At 52.1% G+C, this 24,297-nt stretch overlaps 1 protein-coding gene across 7 annotated transcripts in view; it reads left to right on the top strand.

Annotated features, from left to right (window-relative positions):
* Window positions 1-4,527: 4,527 nt before the first annotated feature.
* The window catches only part of CNTFR (ciliary neurotrophic factor receptor), a 209,832-nt gene continuing 190,062 nt past the window's right edge, over window positions 4,528-24,297 (top strand). For 2 of the 7 annotated variants that reach the window (XM_074856843.1, XM_074856844.1), the window contains exon 1: window positions 4,534-4,688. In XM_074856843.1, coding sequence (XP_074712944.1) covers window positions 4,590-4,688 — 99 coding nt within the window. In that variant the 5' untranslated portion in view covers window positions 4,534-4,589. Of the gene's footprint in view, window positions 4,689-14,480; window positions 14,651-24,297 lie in introns of all 7 variants that reach the window. The other 5 variants (XM_074856846.1, XM_074856845.1, XM_074856847.1 and 2 more) reach the window with 5 other exon arrangements.

Raw genomic sequence — 24,297 nt, 5'->3', positions numbered from 1 at the left:
TTAAATATGGCTTTCATTCCACGCTGAGCCTCTTCCGAGCGAGGCGCTGGCAGCAGTGGGCCATGTGCTGAGTGGGTGATGGGACAGACGTTATTTATAACAGGTGTCAGGCGGTACTTTGTCATCGAAATCTTACCCGGCAGTAGCAGCGAGGGGTCTCACCATATGCCAATCTCTGTTTTCCAGGAGCGGTTTGATAACAGCGTGCACCGAACCTGACATCCCTGCTGCACATGGAAACTTTACTCACATATTTTAGCTGACTGGTTGGACGTCATTCCCTCTGCACCCCTCTGCATCCCAAATCATGCTAATCACTCATGTCCAAGCCACTTGATACGCATGATCAGGGTTGCATCCAAGGACAGGATTTTCTCCCACACAAACCTTTGCACACACATATGGCCACATCACACCCTCTCCAGGCTCTGGGAGGTCCCCACAGCCTCTCTTCACTCGCACCTTGCTGTATGCATGCACGCAGACGCTCACCACCATCAGCCTTCCCAGGCACATGGGTAACAGGCTGGAAAGCTACAGCCAAGTCCTGTACTTATTATCTCCATCTTTGTCTTTTGCACGCACCTCCTGCCATTCCCTGCTATCTACACAGGAAGAAGTTTGGCAAATGTAATAAAGACAAGGTGAAGATTTACATAAAATAATCTCTCCTGCCATGAGTCCTGAGGAATTTTAATCAGTCCAGGAGTACCAGCAGAATTCCTTTGCCTGCAATCTTTTCATGATCTTGCTTTCCCCTCTTGTTCCTCGTGGGGAGCATTTGCTGAGAAGATGATTAAATCGGGCTGGTAAAAAGCTCGTTGGCTCCGTAGCTCCCATCTTTTCCTGCTTCTTTGCAAGATCATTTGTACTTTTTTCTGGCCTGCGGCATGCCAGGTCAGCTGCTTTCTTTGCCTACCCTGTACGTTTCCTCACCATTGTTGTGGGGTTTTTCCCCCTCCAGAGAATCTCTTTTGTGCAAAGGCGAGACACAAGGCTCCTAGCTCAGCCTGCTGTGTTGTTGTTTGCCTGAAGTCCAGCAGGAATTCAAGGAATGGTTCCCCACGTCTCCTATTCACCTTGCTCCTGCCGGTGGCAAGGGGTCGGGCAGGGGGCGGGTATTTTGGGGAAGCCATGAGCGAGGAGCACAGACTTAGGGGCTGATGTGAACTCAGGGATTTTGGAGGACTGAAATTTATCTGCGTGTTGCCTGCCAGTAGCTTGGTGTAGGAATTTGGGCATTTTGCTTTGAACAAATGATTCACTGGTAATCATTCTATCAGCTCTCCTGATGGTTGAATAATCTGTGAGTAATTTAGTCAGATGTTTGCCACAAAGTATCAAATAAATGGCTTGGAAAGACACTGGTTCAGACTCTCACCTTATATATACACAGCTTTGGGGTACAACCAGGCAAATGCTGTCCCCTGAGCTTTGGCCCCAGGTGTCCAAGGGATTTGTGTTGCCTTACAACTGGCCAAGTCCAGCACAAAAAGTTCAGGATCTAACCATGGCTCGGCTCTATCATACTCTCGCCATACAGCTGTGAAGCATCCTCTCCCCTGCTTGGGGTACCACTGCTGCTGGAGCCAGGTGGGTGGCACCCAATGGGGTAGAGTGACATTTTTGGTGATGACCTCCTGGTTGAACATCAGTGTACAGGCTTGTGATGAGCCCTCTGCTTTCTCCAGGTGGCTCCCACTGGGATACAGTGGATGGGGAAAGCAGACCATGGTGATAGCCTGATGCCAGCTCATAAGCTAGAGACTCCTTGCCCTGAGTCCAGCTCTCTTTCTGGACCTATTGGTGCTGAGGCATCTTTCCATCCCTGTCCCCACAAACCCATCTGCTCTCCTGACACGTTTCCCAGTGGCATCTGAGAGTTACTGCTTCCTGCGCAGCTTTTACTCCTTTTTCAGGCCTGATCCTGGCTGACAGCAGGGCTGGAGGGATGAAGAGGGAGAAAAAGGGGTTGGGATTTTCGTTCCTCTTCTTCCATTTGTGACTATTTCAATCTGGTCCAGAGTCTCTGGGCAGGAACGTCATTCTCCATCTCTGCTGCAATCTGCTGAACAGCCCTGGACACAACCCCTCTCTGCTCTTAGTTTTTGCTCCTATTTTTTCAGGACCTGCTATTATCTATCACAAAGTCCCCCAGAGCCCCAACATGCTGGTTATTCTTCATGGATAAAACCAGTAACAAGAAACAGATAATTTATTGTGGACCTTTGTCTGAGACAAAACATCATTATTTCCATCCAATTAATAGTGGCTTTTAGTAACATCAATGAAAAACTAGACGAAAGCTGGCTTCCACTCAGCTCCCTTCCTCCGCCTGTGTGACATTGTCTGTGTGAGGCCAGGACTGCAGCAAGAGGTGGTATCTTTAATTTGATCAACATATATCTAGTTGGAACAAAATAGATCGGCTTTTGTAGGCTTGCCCAAAGATTACCTTCTCTTTTTTTTTTTTTTTTTATTTTAACATAAAGATCAGGAAGAAAGTTTTTGTTTGTTGTTTTTACTACTGTTGTTTTCTGCAGCCCAGAAGTCCTGTGATGCCAGGGAAAGTGGGAACATGCCAATGGGAGTATTTCTCCTAAGTCCTCTCTGCAGAGTTTTCTCACATGTGCTGTTTCCTGAGTCACGGGGTATTGTGCTGGGAACACTCGGATATCTGGAAACTGAAACAGCCCTTACTGCCGACCCAAATGCTGATGGCCAGGGAGCAGCACCCCAGCCCTGCCACAGCCTCTGGGCTGGGAGCTAGGGCAGAGGACTCCCATAATGAGTTGTAGGGCTCTGCAGGGCTCCCCAAAAAGCCCCTGTCAGCACCAGTCTCTGCCCCTCACTGGCACCTAGCCCCTGGCAGCCAGCAGGCTGTTTCTCCATGGGCATTGTCTCTTCCAGGCGGAGGAAACAGAGGTATTTATCTGCACGCTGGCAGCTAAGCAGGGCATGTGGCTGGGAAGGGCTATTCTTCCCAGACCCCCCCGCCCCACGGCATCCCCCAGCCAGTGTCACCACGGTGCAAATCAGCCTTTCCCCAGATCCATCCCCGCCCCCCCCCCCACCAAAGTGTTTGCAATTGCCTGTGCGGGTGGCAGGAGTTGGGGAGAGGTGGGAGCCCTGCGAGGATGCCTTCCCCTCCTGCCCACCCTGCCCTTCCTTGCCCTGAGGCTGCTCGGCTGTCCTTGCTCACCCTCCCCTTTGGCTCCTGCTCGTTTGGCCTCGATGCTGCTTTAATTTTAGCAATTCCTTGGAAAGAGTCATTTTCCATAACTCAGCTCACAGCGAAGCCCTCTGCCTGCCAGCTCTGCCTTCTCACACGTGTTGCTGGCGTGCCCCAGCAGCACACGCCTACACCTGCCCAGCCAGGCCTGCCTGTCCCAGCCTTTTGCACACCAAAGCCTTACACCCGGCTCCCGTCCCTCCTTGGCACATTTCACCCTGGCACTCCCGAATTCCGCCGTTCCACGGCTGGAGCGGGCGCCCTGGCCTGGCAACCCTGGCCTGGCTGCTCGGCTTCGGACTCGCTGGGAGTCATGCACAGCACAGGAGGATGCCTGTCCTCTTCACCCTGCAGACCCCCACGCGTGTGACAGTTCACGGTCTTTACCTTCGATGGGAAATGGAGCAACCCCACGTACCATGGGGGACCCCTAATCCGTGGGGGTGCGATGGATGAGCTTGTTCGGCACCCACCAGCAGATTGCACTTGAGAGGGAAAGGTGGGCACCCGTGCGGGTGTGCCACCTTGCTTGTGCATTGGTTGTGCAAGAGGGTGTGAGCACGCAGTTTTGCGTGCGTTGGGTGTTCAGTTGTGCGGCGTGTGTGCGAGTGCGGGAGCGGTGAGCGTGGCACTTTCATTTCAGTCTGCCTCTGCATGTGGTGCTTTTGTTGCGCGCTCCAAGAGGGTGCTTGTGCAAGGGGCTGGGGCACTCGCAAGCGTGCAAGGATGCGCGTAGGGGTGTGCAGGGAAATCTTAGCACAGTGCCTTCATTTGGGTCCGCACCTCTTGATGGGGGCGGGGAGCGTGCGGAGGGTGCATTGTGCAAGGCCGCGTGTGCATGGCTCTGTGCGCGTGGGGCACACGTGTGCGTGCAAGGGGCTGTCAGCGTGCTGCCTTCACTTGGGCGTGCATCTGGGGGGAGGTGGGGGGGCTTGCAGCGTGCCCCCTGCCCACGCACGCAGGGACTGTGTTGTCCGCGGTGTGTGCGTGCGTGGCCCCGCACTCGCGGGCCTTTCACGAGTGTGCTCCGAAGTCTGCAATTGAGCGGGGGGTCTGGGGTGGGGGGGGGGTGGTGGTGTACGTGTGTGCGGTGCCTCCCTCCCGCTCAGCATCCGCGGGGAGGGGGGAGGCTGCGTGTCCGCAGGGGCGTGTGCCCGGACGCGCGTGGGTTTGTGTGTACGAGTGTGAGTGTGTGTGTGTGTGTGTGTGTGTGTGAGAGTGTGTGTGTGCGGGCGTGGGGCGGGTACGCGCGGCGGGGCCGGGAGCGCGTCCGCGGCGCTGTGCCGGGGGGTGCGGGCTGAGCTCATCGCTGGCTCCCCGGCGCTCCTTACCAGTGGCTTCTGCGGTCACATGGGTTATGTGCTGGAGTTTAAAAGAGCTTATAGCCCCCGAGCCGGTGCAGAAGCAGCCGGTGGTTGCATGGGGTAGTGCCGGGAGCGGCGGCGAGGAGGGCGCCGTGAGTACCGGGCGGCCGGGGCCGGAGGGAGGTGGTGACCCCCCCACCCCCCGCACCCGCGGGACGGGGGGAGGCAGCGGGGGTCAGGGGAGGCGAGTCCCGGTGCCCGCCGCCGGAGCGCCGCTGCCTTTCTGGGAGGTGAAAAAGGGGAGGCGGAAGGCGGGGGGAAGAGGAACGCTTGTTTCCCCCCCCCACACACACCCCGCGTCTGGTGTTCCCTGCCGCTCCGCAGCCGCGCACCTTTCCCCAGCGCGCCCACGCGTGTCCGCGCCCCGCCGTGGGCCGCGCGTCTGCTCCCCGCCCGCCGCCGGGGCAGCGGGCGAAGCCCCCGGAGGAAACAATTTGGGCAACTTCCCTGCTCCGCCGTGCCTGTGTGTCCGCCCTGAGCCCCGGCCGGGCGTTCCCGGCGGGGGAGGGATGGGGGGGCGCGGGGTCGGGCCGGTTCCGCACCCCCTCCCACCGCCCCCCAGGGCAGCGGGTCCGCGGCGGGGAGGCACGGCGGGACCCCCCCCTTCCCCAGCGGGGAGGGCATCGCGGCCGCTGCGAGCGGCATCAGGTTGAAGGCAGGGAAGGGATGAGCCTCCTGCCTGCTGCATTGCATGAGCAGGGCTGGAGCCGAGGTTGCGGGGTGGCTCTTTGTAAAACGGAGCCCGTGGATTTCCTAGGCGAGAGAGCAGACTTTTTCTTCGTTTCTCCAGAGGCGCAATCTGCCCCTTCCTCTGCTGTGGCAGTGCTGATCTCTTCTTTTTTTAAAAAAAATTTTTTTTTTTTGAGGGGGTGGTGTGATTTTATAAGAAAAGCGGCTGCATGGCGCTTCTGTGGAACTGCTCTCCCTGGGCTAGGCAGTTCATCCCGAGCGTGAGTACGAGGGCTGCTTTCCAGAATTGCATAATACACACCGATCCCTTTGCTGCACAAACTCCCTGACATTTCCAGATCTTGGTGACTTCCCCCGCTGCAATCTTAAAACCGGATTGGGACTCCAACCAGCGCGTGAGCTAATTTGCGCTGCCTTCGCTGGGGACAGAACCTGGTCTGCATGTTTCGGCTTCCCTGGCTTCTCTGGCAGTTTTTTCTTAATCCGCTAAACTTTTTTGGTATAAAGATCGGCACTTCTCCTTCACTCTCTTAGCCCTTTTATTCCCCGCCCCATGCTTATAGACACATGTGTAGGGTCTGTTCAGAGCGCAGGTTGCAGAAAGGGGATTGCCTGCAAAGCTATTTGATTTCTTTTTCATGTCTCTTTGTGTTTTAATTTGTGAGATAGTCCAGGAGGTCCTTTCCTCAGATTTTTTTTTTTGCTCAGGAACTTGCTGACTTCTGCAAGGATCTTGTTAATTTAACTCTGACCGTGCCCACTCTCAGTGCACTCGTGTTGTTTACCTCTGTGAGGGACACGACCTGCACACGCCGCTGCTGGTCCTGCCGGCTGTGTGTGCAGGCAGCGAGGCAGGGAGACTGGCTGCTTCCTACGAAATGTGCAGATACGCGGGAGCAGCCGTTCTTTCTCCCTGCCCTGTACTCCATGAGGAGTTAGAGCTTTGCTGTGAAGGCTGGAGGTGGGCAAGGGATGCTCATGTCCGACCAGCATCTTGCTGGGACCAGAGCTCGCTGGGGAGGGTGGGCTTTTCTGAGACAGGCTGTGCTTTGAAAATGAGAGCCCCATGCCTAGCAGACTTCTTTGCAACAGCCCTTTAGGATAACTTCATCAGAGCCTATTGTCAGAGCAGGCCAAGCCACGATCTGATGATTGTGTGTTATCTTTCTTTAGTCTGATTTACCCCGAGGGGACCCGATCCTGCCAAGGCACTGAGCCCCCATCCCCATGGAAGGTGCTCAGCACCTCCTGGACTTGGGAAGGAAGAAGCCCTGGTACCTCTCAGAGCTGCAAAGCTTGTGATGCACGTACACGTACAAATAAGTGTGCAGCCGAGGCTCAGCTTTCGGAGACGTGGCCGACTCTCCAAAGCCAGCAGCAGGAGTTTTGTGGGTGCGAGCCACAGCTCATGGCCACTCTCAGTTAATTCGCCAGCAAGCTGAAGGAATGCATCCTGCTCCAGCTCAGGCTGGGGCTGGGTGTGTGCCTGGGGAGCCTGTCTCTCGGCTCTGTCGTTTATTATTGCTGCCGCTGCCATTACGCCTGACAAATGGGAGTTGCTGACTAATGTGCTGTTTGTGTGTAAATATCTGAGTGCTCGCAGCTGAGCTCACTCCTGTGACTTTGCAGGAAGCTGCCTCAGCACCTTCCCCCCCCCCCCCCCATCAAGACCTGGGAGTGCAAAGGCATCCTTCTGTGGGGACCTTCCCACCTCTCCCAGCAGCTTTAGCCTTAGCTCTCTGCTTCTTTCCTGCAAGACTCCATCCTCTGGGGTTAACGTGGAGGCCCTGCTGCTTTCCTGAGTGTGAGTCAGGGGTGGGAAACGGCTCTGTGTGTGTGTGCGTGCATGTGTGTGTATGCACACCTTCTTAGGCACAGAGGCACGATTGCTCCCAGGGGTCCTTGTCCTAGACAGAGTTTTGGGGACTTCATGTGTTTTGATAGAGAGGGTCATGCACAACTACGAAAGGAGTTTTATTTTGTCTTGGGGTTTTTTTTTCCCTACCTACTCAGCCCTGAGTTCCCCTTAATTTCATCCCATTACTGCTGAAGATGCTAAATTATTCCTTCCCATATCGTTTTCATCCCATTTGCAGATTAGCATCCGACTGCTTCTGTCAGTACTTGCTCAGACCAGCTAGACTGATCGCAGCTCTTTTAATCTCCCCTTGTAAATCAATCCCTTCTGCCTCCTGATCATTTTTGTCGCTCGTTTTTCTGAAATCCCTCCAATTTGTCCATTTTGTGTCGGTGACGTATGCCTGGCCCTAAACATGATGTATACCAGGCATGGCAGCGTGAGGGAAGGACACCTCCTCCCCTCCCACCCCGCTGGGGCTTGTGATGCTTTGTCAGCACTGAACTGAGTTACTTCCCCATTATTCTAAGCTATAGTCCCTGCTCGGTGTTGCAGAAGAAAGCAGCATACCCAGGTCAGTGCCCTGGGGAGAATTCCTCCAAATTTTGGCGATGAGTTGCCGAGGTTTGCTTGCATGCTGCTAGCACATGCTGGAAGGAGCCGGTGCTCTAGGTGCTGTCCGTGGGGTGCTTCTCCTCACAAGAGTTAATAGTTGAATGAGGAGGGATGACTAAAATAAGAGAGGGCAAGCTGCATTGGGGGCTGCTGGACGGATGGGGAAACTGAGGCACCTGCACAGGCTCAACACATGTTTCCTGTGCTCCTGTCCAGCACGCGTCTCTTCTGTAGGGTCTCTGTGTGTGGGGTCCAGTCCCAGTTGCACCCATTAGTATTGCAGCCAGCATGGGGATTTTCCCAGGAGGTACTGGATCTTGCCGCTTGGTCAGAGCAGGCTGGCAGGCAGGGATGCTGGGTTCTGGGCTGGTTTTGTGCATTGCTTCTCATGCTAACGGCCAGAGCTTGATGCCACAGGTGCTCTCACGGGGAAGAAACGGGGACTTTGTGCAAAGGCAGTGGTGTCTTGCATTCATGCACCTTGAAGTTCTGTCATCCCAAACCCTGAGCTCCTAGCACCGAGCGTTCCCATTCCCTGGCCCTTCCAGGGACCATCTATTTTTAGGAGGGGTTGTATTCTGGACAGTGTCCACCACAGATGCTCTCTGCCTCCTCCTCTTGGCCCCTCGCCAGGGACACCACTCGGGCTATCTGCTGGTGGGGCAAGACCTTGCTGAGGCTCTGCGGGACCGTAACGGAGGCGGCACCGTGCCGGGCATGGGGACACTTGGGGGGCTATTGCTGCCCCGGGGGTGCTCGGGAGGGCCAGCGAGCTCACGCTGCCCTTCCCCTGAACTGTTGGAAATGGCATTTAACTGTGCTGTCGGTACCAGCAGGACGCGGTGCCGGCTTTACTGTGGGGTAAGTCAGGGCACTGCCTGGGCCGGGTGGTACCCGGTGCCCGGTGCCCAGTGCCGGTCCGTTCGCCGGGATGACACTAGGGGGCACGAGATCTGCTGGAATCCCTTTGTCGGGGATGGGGAAGGAGGATGCAAAGCCGCTTCTTGACCCTTCAAGCCCGTACACCATCCCCCCGCACATTTTGCAGGAATCCGAGCGTTAAACCCCAAGGGCTGCCCCCGGGTAACTCGTCCTGCGGCGAGGGCAGGACGCGGCTCTCGGGATGCTGCTCCGCTGGATCCCTGCCTCGCCGGCCCTGGGAGCAGCAGGAGTAAGGATGGGAGCGCTCAGCCGGAAACATCTCCGAAGCGAGGAGGAGATGGATGCAGCCAGAGTGCCAGGGAATCTCCGGGGAATTTGGGAAATCCAGGAAAACACCTAGCATGGTTTTAATGCCTCTCCGGAGGCATTGTCCAGAGCAGGGATTAAATTAGATTCAGGGTTGGCTTTCAAGACGCAGTGTGTTACGGTTTCATTTTCTGCTGTATGTTAAGTTCACACGTGATGTCTCTTCAGGGTCATGTTTTCCCAAACCAGCAGAAACTTTAGAGAATCTGATTTTAATGAATGGTTCTAATCAATCTGGAACATGATTGGGGCAGGTGTATATGTATATATTATACACATGTGTCCATGTAGGTGTTTCTTTGAAGGTATGTTTACAGATTTCTGCATACATTCAGTTGTAATATTGTCTTTTGTCCTTAAAAATCTATTATTCCAGCTGTGAATGCATGTATGTATATTAAAACACTGTATACTGGAGTCTATCTCTCTTGTTATAACAAACCTTGCGAAAAGCAAATAAAGAGACATTGTTCTCATAGCAGGCTTGGAAGGACTCAATATTTATCTTGTATGAATTTTGATAGTTTTTATTCAGCATGTTTGCAGTTATGATGGTGGGGGGCTTTCTGCCTATCTACTTAAAATTTTGTGCTAGTGGGAAACTGAAAAGATTCAGATTGCTTCAGTTTATTCATTACTTAATGAAAACAGAAATCAAGCTTCTGGATTGAAATCTTCATGCTTGATAACATTCTGGCATATTAATTTCTAAATGGTTAGGGTTTTTTAATGCTTTCTGTCACCAGATATCAGGCTCCTTTGCTGGAGCACCGCTTCTCTCGCAAACCCCCAGGCAATATTTTTAGTAGGACACTGATGCATCGCAGATACTCCTGTTCTCCTAGAAAAGGCTTTGACTGTTGTTGAAAGTAGCACCAGGGTGGCTAGAAATGAGAGATCAGGAGAGGACAACGCTGCTGCATCACTGCGTTTGCTTTGTGCCTCTGATGGAGGTTTTGTGTCCAGCCGTGTGGGTGCGTGCCTGCGCAGATTCGAGGGCACTTCCCCAGACGGTTCCTGAGCCAGGGCTGAGGACCAGGGGTTTATTTATTTTGAAGTGCCTTGTAAAGTGGAAGGAGATCCGGGAAGAAGTGCCGAGTCTACTTTTAAGTCAATTAGGGATCGTATCCGAAGGCGTGACTTGGTTTGAAGTGGAGAGGGTGATTTGTCTGAAGGTGTTACCTAATTAGAGGGTATAGTCAGGACTCTAATTAGCCGTGACACCCTAAAGATGTCATCGAAGCCCTCTTGAGGCACTGCTGATCAGGCGGCGTGGCTGTGAGCCGTCTGGGCAGCGTGGCTGCACGGCCAGGGCTCCCGCCCTCGTCTCAGAGGCTGCCTGGATGCTGATGCTGGAAGAAGCTGTTTTCCTTCAGGTGACTCACAATGTCCTCCGGGGCTGCTGCCAGTATCGAGTGTTGTTCATAAAGTTGCAGAATGAAAGGAAAGCTGCAGTAGTTGGAAGAATTAATACCGGTGCTTGTTATGTGGGAAATCTCTCTCTTTTCCCCAGGCGGATTGCGTTCTGCTGCTCCCTGCTTGGGGGAGGCTGGAGGAGAAAGGCTGTAAGGGTTTGCAATAAATGATGCTGTACTGGAGTCGTGGCTGCGTTTGCAGCAGCTGGAGGAGGGATTGTGACCCCTCTCTGCATTGCTTTACAGAGTGGACATGGGATCAACTTAAAACTGGCTTGCTCAGACCTGGTTGCATTTAAATACTATGCAACACACCCTGTGAGGGGGGAACTGGTGGGGGAAGCAGCACAAGAAGTCCTGAGTGAGAGGGAGAGGCTGCTGGAGAGACTTTGCCCTGATGCTGGAAGCGACTTGCAGCCTGGACCTCCACTGACCCAAACCTGGGTGGTGGGTGGTTGGTCCCCCTCCGAGAAGAGGAACGGTAGGCTGCTCCGGGGCTGCTCTCACTCCCTGCTTTTTATCCGTCGAGTCAATTGGTATTTACTGAGTCAGATCACTTCGCCCCATAAGGAAAGGACAGTACGAGTTGCCTATTCCCACCAACAGTGCTAAGTGCCAGTAGGAGCCAGGTGGAGCCAGGGAGTTGGCTGGTGGATGAGCGTAGAGGGCAGGGCCCATTGTCATTCCTGGCATCAGTGAGTGAAAGCATCCTCTCTTCCATCAGGGCTGAGGTCCCCACTGCTGTCAGAGCCCTCTGAATCACCACGAGGGTTTGACTCCAGCCCCTCAGCACCCAAATGTCCCCTGAGGGTGATGCTCACCTCTGGGAGTAGCAGTGGGTGTCTCAGATCTCCTTGGGAGGAAGGAGCTACTGTTATTCCTGTTTCAATGGGAAGAGGACATCCTGGGGGCAAGGCAGGGTCAGCTGCCTGTTTTGTCAGTGATGTGAGCAGCCTCACTCTGCAAAGGGACTGGTGGCCAGCTTTGCTTTTGTAGGTAGTATCACAGGCCCCCTAAAGCAAACACAACCAGGCACATCCCTGTGCTAGCAGTTACCGCAGGATGCGCCTGCTTTTAATTACGTGGGTGTTAAGCCAGTGAGTGCATTTTGTTCACGAAGTTGCAGCCTGGTATTTTTCTACTTCTTGTGGTCTCTGGTGTCTTTCCCAGTCTCTGCAGCACAGGTGAGAATAAGTTGGAGACTGGACCTGGTAATTTGCAGGACCCTGCCATGGCCATGCAGGGCTGACCCACCCAGCTATCCCTGCTCCATGCTATTGCCATGGCTTCCCAGTGCTGGGAAGGGGGACACCTGCACACCACCCTGGAAGGGGGACACCCCCCAGGGGGACACGCTGCATTTTGAGGTGCCATGGTGCCATGTTATAGGCAGAGAAGGTGGCTGCTTTTTGACCAGTGCATCTTCTTTGCTCCAGAAATAGCTTCTTTTGAGGTGACCACCAAGGCTACGTGCTTTGCAAATGCCCAGCAGCACAGCTGTGGATGAGCCAGGCTGATTCCTGCCTAAATCCCGTGCAGGCACAGCAGCAATTGCATGCTGCATGGCATCATCTGTGAGAGGTGTAAAGCTCTCTTTGCTGGAACTTTGCAAGCTGATCAACGCAGGAGGAGGGATCTGCTGCTGCTGCCTGCCTGCTTGGACAACGCAGGCTGGGCTGGGTTCCTCAGGGCCAGGTGTGAGCGTTCACTTGTGAAATTAAACAATATTACATATAATAAAACAACCTTATGTCTGCTTGGAATGTAGGTACACTCTCTGCACTGTGGTCCTTTTGTCCACGGCCTAAAAAATGCTGGTGATAATGAGGACACATCCTCTCCTGTGGTTAGAGCGTGGTTCTCAGATGCGAAGGGCAGAGAGCCTGTGCCAGGCTTTGCCAACGTGTGATTTAAGCTCCTCTGTGCATCTGAACTAAGGACTTGAAAAATAAATACGTTAAAAAGAAGGAGAGAACAAAATGCTGCTGCTGCTCTGAGATTTGATCAAAAAAAGCTCTGTCCAGTCCTCCAGGCTTCTCACTTAGCAGAGAGCTCTAGAAATAACAGTGTTATGGCAAAGGTGCACCCAGAAATAACAAATAACCCATAAATGGGTTTGGGGAGAGGACGGTTTTGGAGGCACCTGGACAAAGTGCATTGTGGATTTTTTTGCTCCCGAAAGGGTGGGTTATTCTTTCTCCCTGAATATGAGGCCCTTCAAAGCCGCCTGGGATTGCTCAGCTTTGAAATCGTTGCCTAGCCTGTCCTCTCTCTCCCCGGCACGCTAAATGCGTGTATTGGTGGGAGGCTGTTTGATTTGGGAAACCAACTGGGGGGGTGGGAGAAGTTGCATCAAACAGCAGCCGCTGTTTTTCACAGCTCTCCCGCGCCGCGGTTTGGAGCGGTTTCCTCTCACCCCATACCCCGGACATGTGCAGGGCGGCCGATTCCCCACACGTGTTGCACAGACACGTTTCCGTGCTGGCTCCTTGTGCCTGCCCACCTATTTGCAGCTGGGGGAGCTGAAGCTGCTCTTTCTTGTGATTCATAAAAAAAGTCTCTGGATGGAGTTGTCTGTGCTTTTATTGACCTGGTTCCGGGAACGACAGAGGCTTTTCCGTCTCCTGGATGCATGATTTCTGCAAGGGCTCTGGAGCAGGGGCTGGCTCTTGCTGCTGGTGTGTTTCCAGTCCTCCTAACATGATTAGTTTGACAGGCCCATTGGGTGTGTTGGCGAGTCTAGTTTTTATTTCGTGCATGAAAGTAAGTACTGTGACGGGGCACAGAGCACCAGCTAATGCTGAAGTCTATGCAGGAGGGAGTGTATTGGCTGGACAGTGTTTTTGGCCATGCCATAGATATGCTGTGCCACCTGGCAGAAACCCACTGCCCTTTTGATGGGGCATTTCTGTAACACCCCAACTACCAGAACATTTTGAGGGCTTCCCCTTTTTGGCCGCAGTTATTTTGCCAGGAGAAGGTTCAGCTTGAGCTCTGTGAAACCCGAGTGTTGCAGGACACCCCAAGTATGCACCTGGGCACTCCTGGTGAAGTTACCCATCCTTTAGAAGTCCAGCAAACCATCAACCATTTCCCATCTGCACACCCTACTTGCTGGGCTCCGGTTTGGTGCCTGTTGCCCTCTCCCAGCAATGCTGAGAAACACCAAGTTCTTGGTGCTTGTTTAGATGGGATGAGGACTGGGAGGGGGATCATCGGTGCTCTGTATCCCTACACTGCGCAGTGCTTTTTTCTGTATAGACTTATCTGCTGCACCCCAGCCCTCTTTGCTTTGGATCAGCAACTTCAGGTTCACCCTAGCTTGCTCCTCTGCAAAGCAAGGATGAAGAATTCTTCCTTGGTGAACATCTCCAGCAGCCATGGTGGGTCCTTGACTTTAAGGGCATATGGTATTTGTGCTTCCTAGTTTTGGCACATTGTTATCTGCAGTCAGGGCAGCCATGCTGTTTTTTTCCAGGTAGGGCTGCCTTATGCACAGGGGAGAGCCAGCTGTGCACTGATGGGCTTGCTATCTCCCCAGGGCTGGCAGAGGGAGGAAGGAGATGATGTGACTTGCTCAGGTCAGAGGTGTCAATAGCAAAGGAAATGGGTTGATAATTTTGACTTTCCCTCTTACAACAAGAAAGATGGTCTGACATGTCTTTGGGTCTAGGACTCAAACAAGAAATCTGGCTTATTGCACATCTGCATTTAGGCTTGGAGGGTTCCCCAAGGCTGCCTGCATTACCAGGGTCAGCCTTTAACCTTGCCACCACCTGGGGTTGCAGGGAAGCATCACTGCCTGCAAAGAGGGGAAACTGAAACCTGGAGTGGCTCTGGGATTTCCTTGAGGTCCCAGAGCAGAGCTGGTGGCAGAAAACCAGACTTCTTGACTTGCTCACAGCTCATGCCAGCTGCGGGACACATTAATAAATACCCTGCATACACCAAAGCAGGGCATTCGGCTCTCTGTGCTTATCTGTCTGTCTGTCTCTAGTTCTTCTGGCAGCCAAACTCCCGAGATGACATTTAAAGGCTTTACTTTTCTCTCTTGCCAGTTCCAGATCAAATTTGCTGAGTTGTCAAGCTGAAGATGCTTTTCTCCTAAGTGCTGGCCCTACAACAGCTCACCCTGCTCCATCCCTGCCTTGGAGGAGTTCCGCTGGGTTCCTCCTGCCTCCGCTGTCGCTGGCAGTAACGCGTGGGGGCTGGTGCAACAGCTCTACTGGTAAATGCATGAAGAGAAACAGGTTTTAGCTTCTTTTTTCCCCTGTTGCTCAGGCCATGCTGGAATCAGCTGGCAGTGGGTGTTCAAAAGCAGCAGACAGAAAAAAGCACTGGAAAAGAGGTGCTGGGATGGGCAATGGTAGGGACCTATATGCAATCTCTTCCTCCTCCTCAAGCCTGCATCTGACCTAGGTCTTAGTGATGAGTGTGTGTGTAATGAGCTGGTGGGTTCTCAGCAGAGTCCCAGCAGGCTGGGTATCTGCCTTGAGGCAACCAGGACAAGTGACACTAATCAGCAGCTCGCCTGCTGGATTTCAGCAAGGAAGGCAAGCACTTGTCCGCGTGTGGTGAGTAAATTGCTCTCTTGTCCCCGGAGGCTGTCACTCTAACACTTTGCCATGCTCTGCTGGCAGGGAACAGCACCAGAGGATGCCTCTATTGCGGCTGTCTGCCTTGGGGACAAGCACAGACACATGTCTCCAGCTGGAAGTCAGAGCATGCATTTGCAAGCTCTGGTGTGTCATAGTCCTTCCCAGGCAGTCACAACCTTCTGCCACCGTGTGAGCTGGGAGGAGATGTCGCTAGGCTCAGCGCCTGTTTCCTGGCATGAGAAGGGGATGGTGCCACCTCTGCTCTGGAGCAGCTGGTAGACAGAGCCAGGGTTGGCTGCAGGTGCTGGAGCTGGAGACATCCCTTGGTCCCAGCACCAGCAGCCAGCTCCAGCTTCAGTCCTCAGAGTGTTTTTGAGGGCTTTGTGCAGTATGGTTTTAAATCCATCCCTTCCTCTTGTGCAAGCCTCCTCCCTGACCAGGCCTGATGATAAAGTCAATCCTGAGACAGCTGTAGTTTACTGGCTTTTGCCAGTGTCATTGTTTAAACTCAGCCAGCAGCCAAACACCACGTAGCTACTCACTTGCCCTCCCCCACCCCCAAGGAATAGGGGAGAGAGTTGGAGGGCTAAGGGGAAAAAGACTCGGAGGTTCAGATAAAAACAATCTAATAATTGAAATAAAATTTAAATAATAATTATGATAGTAATAATAGTAATAATAAAAAAGAGTAATGCACAATGTGATTGCTCACCACCCACTGACCAATACCCAGCCCATTCCCGGCTAGTGGTCCCAGAGAAGAAAGAATCCTGAAACCCAAAGCTCAGGTGAGCTTCCCAACCAACCCTTCTCTATACATTGAGCATGACATTAGGTGATACAAAATACTCCACTGGACAATTTGGGTCCGTTGTTTTGGCTGTGTTCCCCCCCAGCTTCTTGTGTACCTGCGCACTTGCAAGACGTGAGAAGTTGAAAAGTCCTGGATTTCTGAGCAACAACTAAACCCATCAGTACATTATCAACATTCTTTTCATATCAAATCCCATATTGAATCCAAAACACAGAACTATTCTAGCTACTAAGAAGGAAAAAAAATTAGCTCTGTCCCAGCCAAAACCAGGACAGCCAGGCTCTCACCTCCCACTTTACACCCACCAGACCCTGCATGGTGTCTGTTGGGAGCTGTCTCAGTTGTCCCCGAGCAGGATTTTCCCGAAGAGATGACAGCTCAGAGGATACCACATAACTCGGTAGGGTGATACCAGTTTAACCTGGCCAATGGTCCTCTTGCAGCCCCAGCACTCACCACAGTCCTCACCAAGCAGCTGCTAGACAGCAGAGACATGAACTGACCTGCATCTGGGCTTTTAAGGGCAAAGTCAGCACATGTGGACAGAGCAAAGCTGTGACATAAGCAATTACAGTGTTGGCTCCAATGACCAGAAGCCTGAGGTTGCTCCTGTCACCCAGGCTAGGAGATGGAGGAATTTAATTACTATTCTAACTTCTTCTGGAAGTATCTCAGATGTCTCAGCAACAGGCAACTTTCTAAAATTGAAAGGAGGGGAGAAAAACAAAGGACCTCTCCTCTCTCCTTTTGCTGAGCGCTGGCCAGGTAACCCTTTTAGCCATACTGTGCCCAGATGGTGTGACTGGGCTCCCTGGGGCTCAGGATCATCTCTCTGAAGATACCTTTGGGCACAGCCGTGTCCACAGAGCAGCACCTCCTCCCTTCTGCAGAGGTGGGATCTACCCTAGGTAGAGCCTCTGCCTTGGTAGTGCTCAGCTTCAGAGCCCTGCCTGCTCACTGTCCCCTCGCAATTGCTGCTGTGGACATTAATTTTTCCCAGATTTCTGCATCCCTTTGAATATCTCTACTTTGGATCATTTTCCTTGCATATGTTAGCTGGTGTTTTCCCAAAGCTGAATCTTTTGCTATTTCCTGTCTGTCTTTCTATGGTTTCTCTTTCTCCCTCTTCTGTTATGCCTAAACCCACCTTGGTCTTTGTTTTTGCTCACTTTAGGGGAGACTATTTGCTCTTTTTTTTCTAAAAGGTTGTAAGTGGGGAGGAATTGGCCATTTAAAGATGAGAAGTCCACCTACCTGTGTCTTGCTTCGCACCTCCCCAGCTGGAGAAAAGCGACTCAAGTCCCAAGGTAGCCAGGGTGGGAGGATAAATCAGGTGTTTTGGGGGTGGAGAGAACCTTGCAGGAAAGGCAAGGCTGCAGAGCAGGAGCAGGCTGCTGAGGTTAGCAGTAGTGTGCAAGGGCTGTGGGGTGATTGGAGGTAAGCTGGGAGCTCCCGTACTGGGGGATCTGAAGGACCAAGAGACGGTGTGCTGTGAGAGTGAGGCTAGGCTAGATAAGAGGGGTGTCTTCTCTGTGGTGTTGTAGCTAGGATTTCATGTTGGGGAGGGGTCATAAAAGCTAGTCAGCTTGTCCTTTAGCAGTGTTTTACCATAGTTCTCTGTATCTTCCCAAGTGGAAACTTATTTTAGGCTTGAAGTCACCACTGTGCAATCTATTCCTCTAGCTGTGTGTGCTGCTCAAGCTGAGACTGTATGGGGAGTGCGTGATAACTTTTTTGGTGGGTCCTTGTTTAAGTCCTGCCTCCTTAATTGCCAATTGTAGTTTTTATCTCTTCCAGCTGGTGCTCTTGTTTGTCTCCTCTGAAGGAGGGGAGATATTGCAGTAAGTGGGACAAGATTGCTGCAGGTCCCCTGGCCCCCACAGTGTGCCCTGAGCCGTTGGGTCCTCTTGCTTTCCCCTAATTCTCATGCAGCTGGCTGTGCTGTGGCACCTCCAAAGGGGATGGGCAGCCCTGTTTGCAGGAGGAGGCAGAAACAGGGGGGGTTTCCAAGAGGATGGAGTGGTAAGGGTGGCTTTTCCCATCTGGACTAATGAGGCCCTTTGTGCATCCCTCTTTTAGACCTTGCCTTCCTTGTACCCTTCATCAAAGTGTTGTCCCAAAATCTGGGTTCTTCTACCTGGTGTACAGTGATCCAAAAAACACACAGAGTTGAGATATTTGTTTAATCTGTATCTGTACAGAGATGGGTACTAGGTGGTAATTCCATAAAGCTAGCACACTGCATCCAGGCAAGTGACATATCTATGCACTTCAAACTACACAAATACATGTTTAATGTAATGACCATTGGTTAGTTTCTTATCACTTTGTTCCTCATGGTTAACAACATGCCTCATCTGGATTTAAAGTTGTAGTGTCTTTATAATTCTGTGTGAACTCAAAGGGTAGGGGTCTTATGTGACTAGGGGGCTTTTTCCATCAAGGAGTGTGTTTTTCACATTATAATGAGCACATGACCAAGGGAGGTTTCCTTGTTCCTCAATTCAAGGTTTGGTCTGTTCTTTTATCTTCTTCCTTTTGCAAGGCTCTACTATCTTTGAGCCTATTATTTCCTCCCAAGGCCTTGTCCCGTGAAACGTTTCTTTTTGTTTCAATCTTTAACCTTCTATCAAAAGTAGCAGGACAACGCTGCTTTTCTCAAAGCCTATTGCCAGGGGACCACCACCTCATGCTACAAGCTCAGGAGCCAGTCAGTGGCTTAAAGACTAAATATATCTGCTGCTGCAGCTCTTGGCTTCTACAAAAATAAATCTTGCGGAGGTAACTTTTTGCTGTGTAGTTCTCAGGGCTGGCTCTGCTGTGGTTTCCACTGAGATAGCATTTGGCTAACGGAGTCAAACATGAGTGGAACAAGCCTGGAGCAGTATAGAAAGTGATTAAGATAAGGCAGGGTTATGATTTGCCTGTCTGATCCTGAAGCTTTGTGCATTATTCAGTGTGTGTAGCAGGAGGTCAGTAGCCTCCTGATAATTTTCATTAGATTAGCTGGGCAGGATAATCACCTGCTCAGAAAAAAACAACTTGACACTGTCTGTTCAACAGTTGGGGTTTAACTGAAAATAAATAGTCTTGTAATTATAAGGACATTGTCAAGGTCAAGAGGCTCAAAGATGCACTTTCCTTTTTCCTCTAGTATGTTTACAGAGATCCTGCAATTCTTTGTGATACTTTTTTTCCTCCTTAAATTCAAACCGAGAGTTGCTGAGCTCTTAAAGGAAATTCAACACATCCACAGCAGTGGTATTGCAATAGCCAAGTGGTGCTTGTGCCCTGTTGCAGCTGAGTGACCCCATGCTAATGAGCAGGGCACTTACTAGAGAGCCAGCCCAAGCAGACCTAGCTGGGGAAGAGATGCTTTTCCTTCCCTATCTGTGCCAATTGTGGGATGGATCCAGCCCAAGTGACCAGGCTGTGCATTGCTCCCTGCTAATGTGGCAGAGGGTATCCCCCCTCGGGAGCGGCAAGTCCAGCATGAATGCCACCCTGTTGAAATGAGAGCGTGCATTAGCTCCTGGGGGAGACTTTGCTGTAGTTTGCTGCTTGCAGAGAGCACAGGAAGAGGTGGGAGTGAAGCTGATGCCTTAATCGGTACCAACAAGCTCCACAAAGGGGAGTCTGCTAAGGAAGCAAATAAGATATTAAAGCTGGGATTTGTGCTTGTGTGCTGCTAAAATGCCTGCCCTTTCCCACCCTAGAAGTGGCTGTGCTTGCTATTTATCTTCCTCAATCGCATGGAAAAATAAAGCCTGGAGGGATTTTTGTAATCCTCTAATCTGGCCAGCTGCAGGACCAACACTTGCCAGGTGAGACCTGGGCACAGCTTGCAGGTGCTCAGGGTAGGTCAGAGCTGGTAGTGTCCAGAGTGATGGAGAGCTTGATGTGTCTGTACTGGGTGATGTGGTTCTTCAGCAGTACATTGTGATGGCAGGTAGCCTTGCTTTGAACTAAGCAGTGGATGGAATACATGGGGGAAGCTCTCAGCACACGTCCTGAGCTCAGCTGCCAGCCAGGAGAGCTACTGGCTGTGCAGGGAGACTTCAAACCTGGTAACCTCTATGGCAGAAGAGGCAGCATTTGCATGCTTGTGCCAGCTGTGCATGTCTCTGCTGTGGAAAAAGTGAGCTGCTGATGTGGCCAGACAAGCTACTGCATTGAGCTCTTGCTGCTCTTGAGTATTGTTTTTTCCACACCTAATGGCCTGTAAGTGGGGATTCTCATCAGTAGAGCTGGTGGGGCTCATGCTCAGCCCATCTTCACTAGGAATCAGCTGCTCTCATTCCCTGTCACAGGCTTTGATGGATGCACGAGGGAAAGCAAGGGCATGGCTCGGCCTGATGCACCAAGTGACTGATGGTGTGGTCTGGTGACTGATGCCACGCGTCTGTGGCAGGCGCGCGGGTGCTCCCTTGCTCTTCCTCTGTGGGAGATGGGAGGAGAGGGGAACGAGCCTTGACAGCTTGTTTTGAAAGCAAAATGACTCCAGGGCTAGATTCCTCCTTCCCCCACTTCCCGCGTCATCTTCCCCCACCTTTTTCTTTTTTGCTTGACAGAAAAAGCATAACTCGTCTTTGTTTAATTGGTGCTTTGTGCCTGTCTCCTGCCAGAACTCAGTGGAGAGGGGGCTGGCTGGATCAAAACAGCTCAAAGTTGGGAGGCTGTTATACGTCTGGCCTGCCTGTTTAAAATGAAAAAAATCAACTTTTATTTCTTCCCCCCCTGCTCCCAGTTGTAAGCCAATTCCTCATGTACCATAAAAGCAAAGCATCAGATACTGTTGTAAGCCCTTCTCAGAAGACACCCCATCGGAGGAGCCGGACTGACGCGGGGAGCGTGAGGCTGAGCGCCGGCAAGATGGCACACCATGTGCTTGACCTTCCGCGGAGCATGGGGTTTGGAGCATCTAATTGGTGTGTTCATGTAAGGCTTCAGACTGTTTCATGATCTTACAAATAAGACCTGCCCATGTCTGAAACTCAAAACAAATGCATCGTGGATCAAGCAGGGAAGTGCTCTGTACTCCTCGGGCAGTGCCATGGCATGCTGGCAGCAGGGTGAGCAGACTGGGCCATGTGGCTTGTTTGACAGTGCTTCCTGTGTAAGCAGGGCAAAAGTAGGATTAGAGCAGTGTCCCTGGCAATCCGGGGTGTCCTTTGATTTGCCCTGTCTTGGTTTCCATCTCTGTTGAACAACTGTGATGATACGAGGCCAGGTAACGTCCCCTTGCGAAGGGGGTGGGAGGAAGCACGTGCCCTTCAAGCTCTAACTCTGGCAGAAAACAGCATGGGGTTGCCTGCACTATGAGACCTGCTGGAGCCTTTACAGGCTGGGCTCACCATGGTCTTTGCAGAGCAAAACCAGCAAATTGTTTGCAGCAACATGTGGGTCTTGCCTGGCTGAGTGCTTCTCCCTCCAAGGGGCTCCAGCTCCTCTCCTGGACTTCTGGAAGGGTCTGGGTGTCTCCTAGTGCTGCTTGTTCCAGCCTTGCCTGTGGGGTGGTTGGGTCAAGAGCCCATCCTGGGAGATAGGGCATGGACTAGGTGTCACGTTGAGGTCCCTTTCCAGCAGGATTCATCCCTGTGCAAGGGGACAGCAAGAAAGTCAAGTGCTTGACTTTTTTGTCTCTACTGTGGAGTTTGCAGGTGTTTCTGCCCTTCCCCAGCCAGAGACAGGGGCAAGGAACAACTTGCAGCTTGTTCTGGTTTGGGGACATGTCCTAGCCCTGCTGGGCTGTGCTTCTAGGTGTCTGCCTTGCACAAGCATAGGTAGCTTTTGGTGCAGACCAGGCCTGGTGCATGCAGGGCAGAGGAAATGGAGGTGATTGCAAGTGGCTTCACAGCAGTTGCCTGGTCACTTCTGAGGCATCAGAGGAAACCTGGTCCTGGGGCAATGCTTCTGTAGATGTTTCTGGGGCTCCTGAGGATGATGGGAGCAAAGTGTGAAGTGGCTTGTCTATGAACGTTAGTCTGTCCCATGGGCATCCTGGGGAGCCTTACTATAGCTGGTGAGCAGTGTTTTCCTTTGGGGGAAGGGGGATCCTGGGAAGGGGTCTTGGAGGAGGATACAAGGAGGGGAGTATTTGTAGCTGGAGGCCGGTGGGATCTCAGCAGGGCCCATTTGCCCAAGGAAAGGCAGCTGCAGTGAGGAAGTGGGAACCTGGAGGAGCCGGGTGCAGCTGGAGGGACAGAGTGGTCTTACAACTGATGTCATTGGGCCAGGGAGGTTCTGTGGTGAGCAGATGATGGTCAGGATGGGAGTACAGTTGCTGTGGAGGCATCTGGAGAGAGAACTAGGAAATGGGCTTGTGCTGGGCTGAATTGGAGTTGACAGCCCTGGTCTCCATGAGCAGATGGCAGAGTGATGCTGCAACAGCTTACTTCACACAGCTACGAAAGGGCTGTGAGTAGGATCTCTTTAATGTTTGGTAGGTGCTTGCCTACAGAGGAGAGGGGAGAGGTGAGCTGAGTGCTGTCTGGACTGATACAAGTCCGGTCACTTTACTGTCTGTGGTGAGTGGTGTTGCTACAATGCTCTTGCCCCACTCTTGAGATGGGTAAGGAGGTGAAATGCCATCTTTAAGAAACCAAAGCCCTGATGGGCTGCATGTGTTGTGAGAAATGGGGATGTTGTGATAGTGGACAGGGCTGGATACCCAAAGGAAGAGGTATCTGAGGGAAGTAGACCCTTGGGACTTGTTCCTTATTATATTTTCTGTGGGAGCTTTCGACCCTCTTATGGGAAGGAAGAAAAAACAAATATCAGCTCCCATCACAGTAAAATCCTAATTTGCTAAATCATCTTGTCCAAGAACATCTGCACTCTGCATGTAGGATTTTTCTTTACTTTTTCGGGGACTGCTCCAGGCATCCTCCCTCAGGAGTGCTCTCTCTCCCACATCCACAGCCCTTCTTGCAGCCACCCAGAGCCTTTCCTAGCTTGTTCTCTGCTCTGGACTGAGCAAGGCATTGATGCACTGGATTGGTCTTGCTTCTGAATTTGTAGAGTCTATTCAGCAGATCAGTATTTCAGACCCTCCTCAGAGGTGGCTGTGTCAATCTGCAAGTATGGGAGAAGCCAGCAGCGACTTTTGTGGGCTGCTTCTCTCCCATATTTAGCTCCAGGTCTGCAGTCACAGGGCTCCCACCCCACTATGCTGATAGCTATAGTTGCCCTCCTTGGGGCCTGGAGAAGAGCAGGGCAAGGTGCTCTAACCTGGTAGTTTAACAGGTAATGCGATAAGTCTTTTCTGCTTTTTCTTCTGACCCTCCTTCTACCTGAGCTTTAGTTACTGTTTTCTTGCCAGTGGAAAATAACTGGTATATACCTATTCTTAAGTTCCTGAGGAGGCTTAACCTTATTTATAGGCTGGAAATGCCATTCTCCATAGGGCAGAAATTGAGGGCTGCTATAATTCTGGCACTGCACTGTAGTCTCTGGGGAGGAGCCCACTGCCTCCCCAGGACAGATGCTTTGGTATCTCCTTGTTCTTGCTGTGTGATGGACAGTGGCTCCTCCGCCATGAGTCTAGGGACAGGGCCATGGGGATAGATGAGAGTGGGGAGGAGTGATGCCCTCCAGCAGAGAAGGTTTGGTTGGGAGCTTTCTGCATTGCACCTTGCCCTGGGGACCAATTTTCTGCTCCTTCAGCCTGATGAGAGCTCAACCTGCTGCAAGCTCTTGCTGTTTGTGCCTTTCCAGCTGGAGAAGACATGGGGCAGAGATAGGGGATGACCCCTTCCTGCATTCGTCTTGCCCATCAGTGGGATTCAAAGTTGGGGTGGGAGTCCCTTTTACAGAGGTGAGTGGGGAGCCCTAATTGCCCCTCTTCCTGAGGCTCCTGTGTGTTAACAACCTGTAATGGGGTGGGTTGTGTTAGCCTATTAAGCCCCAATGGGGTTCCTTGTCGACTTAAAAGTGTGAGGAATTTCACTCAACCATGTTAAAACATTTCCAGCCTCTTTAATAGCTTTATGCATTGATTTAACCCTATGGCAGCTGGGGTGGTTTGCTGGGAAAAGCCATCTGGCTTTCCCCAGCCTCCTGTCCTGCCTTCATGCAGCTACTTTGGCCAATGTTTGCATTTCTGGGGGATCTTATTAGCAGGAGGGCTGCTCTTGCCTTTGCAGTCCTCCTGGTGGCTGGCTCTGCAGAGCCAGTGTGGGAAGCAATTTTCCTTCCATCGGGCTGAGCATGGTCTTGCTTTGCTGCTTTTAATGAGACTAATTTTGCCCTGGCTTGTATCAGCTGCAGCCCACCTGTGCTGCCAATTACACCAGTGGATTTGGTGTGACCTGCGGAGCTGGGATCAGGGTGTCCCAGGTTTAAGTGTTTCTGAGCTGCAAGGTGTGAAAAATCTCACCAGTGTTAAAACAGAGAGGGGTGGGGGAGCAGCCTTCTGGGTTATGAAAGACCTAAGGACATGCCGGTATCAGGTGCTGTTGATCT

The sequence above is a fragment of the Strix uralensis genome, chromosome Z, assembly GCF_047716275.1.
Source record: "Strix uralensis isolate ZFMK-TIS-50842 chromosome Z, bStrUra1, whole genome shotgun sequence".
Taxonomy (NCBI): domain Eukaryota; kingdom Metazoa; phylum Chordata; class Aves; order Strigiformes; family Strigidae; genus Strix; species Strix uralensis.
This window is presented reverse-complemented; position numbering and strand designations above follow the sequence as displayed.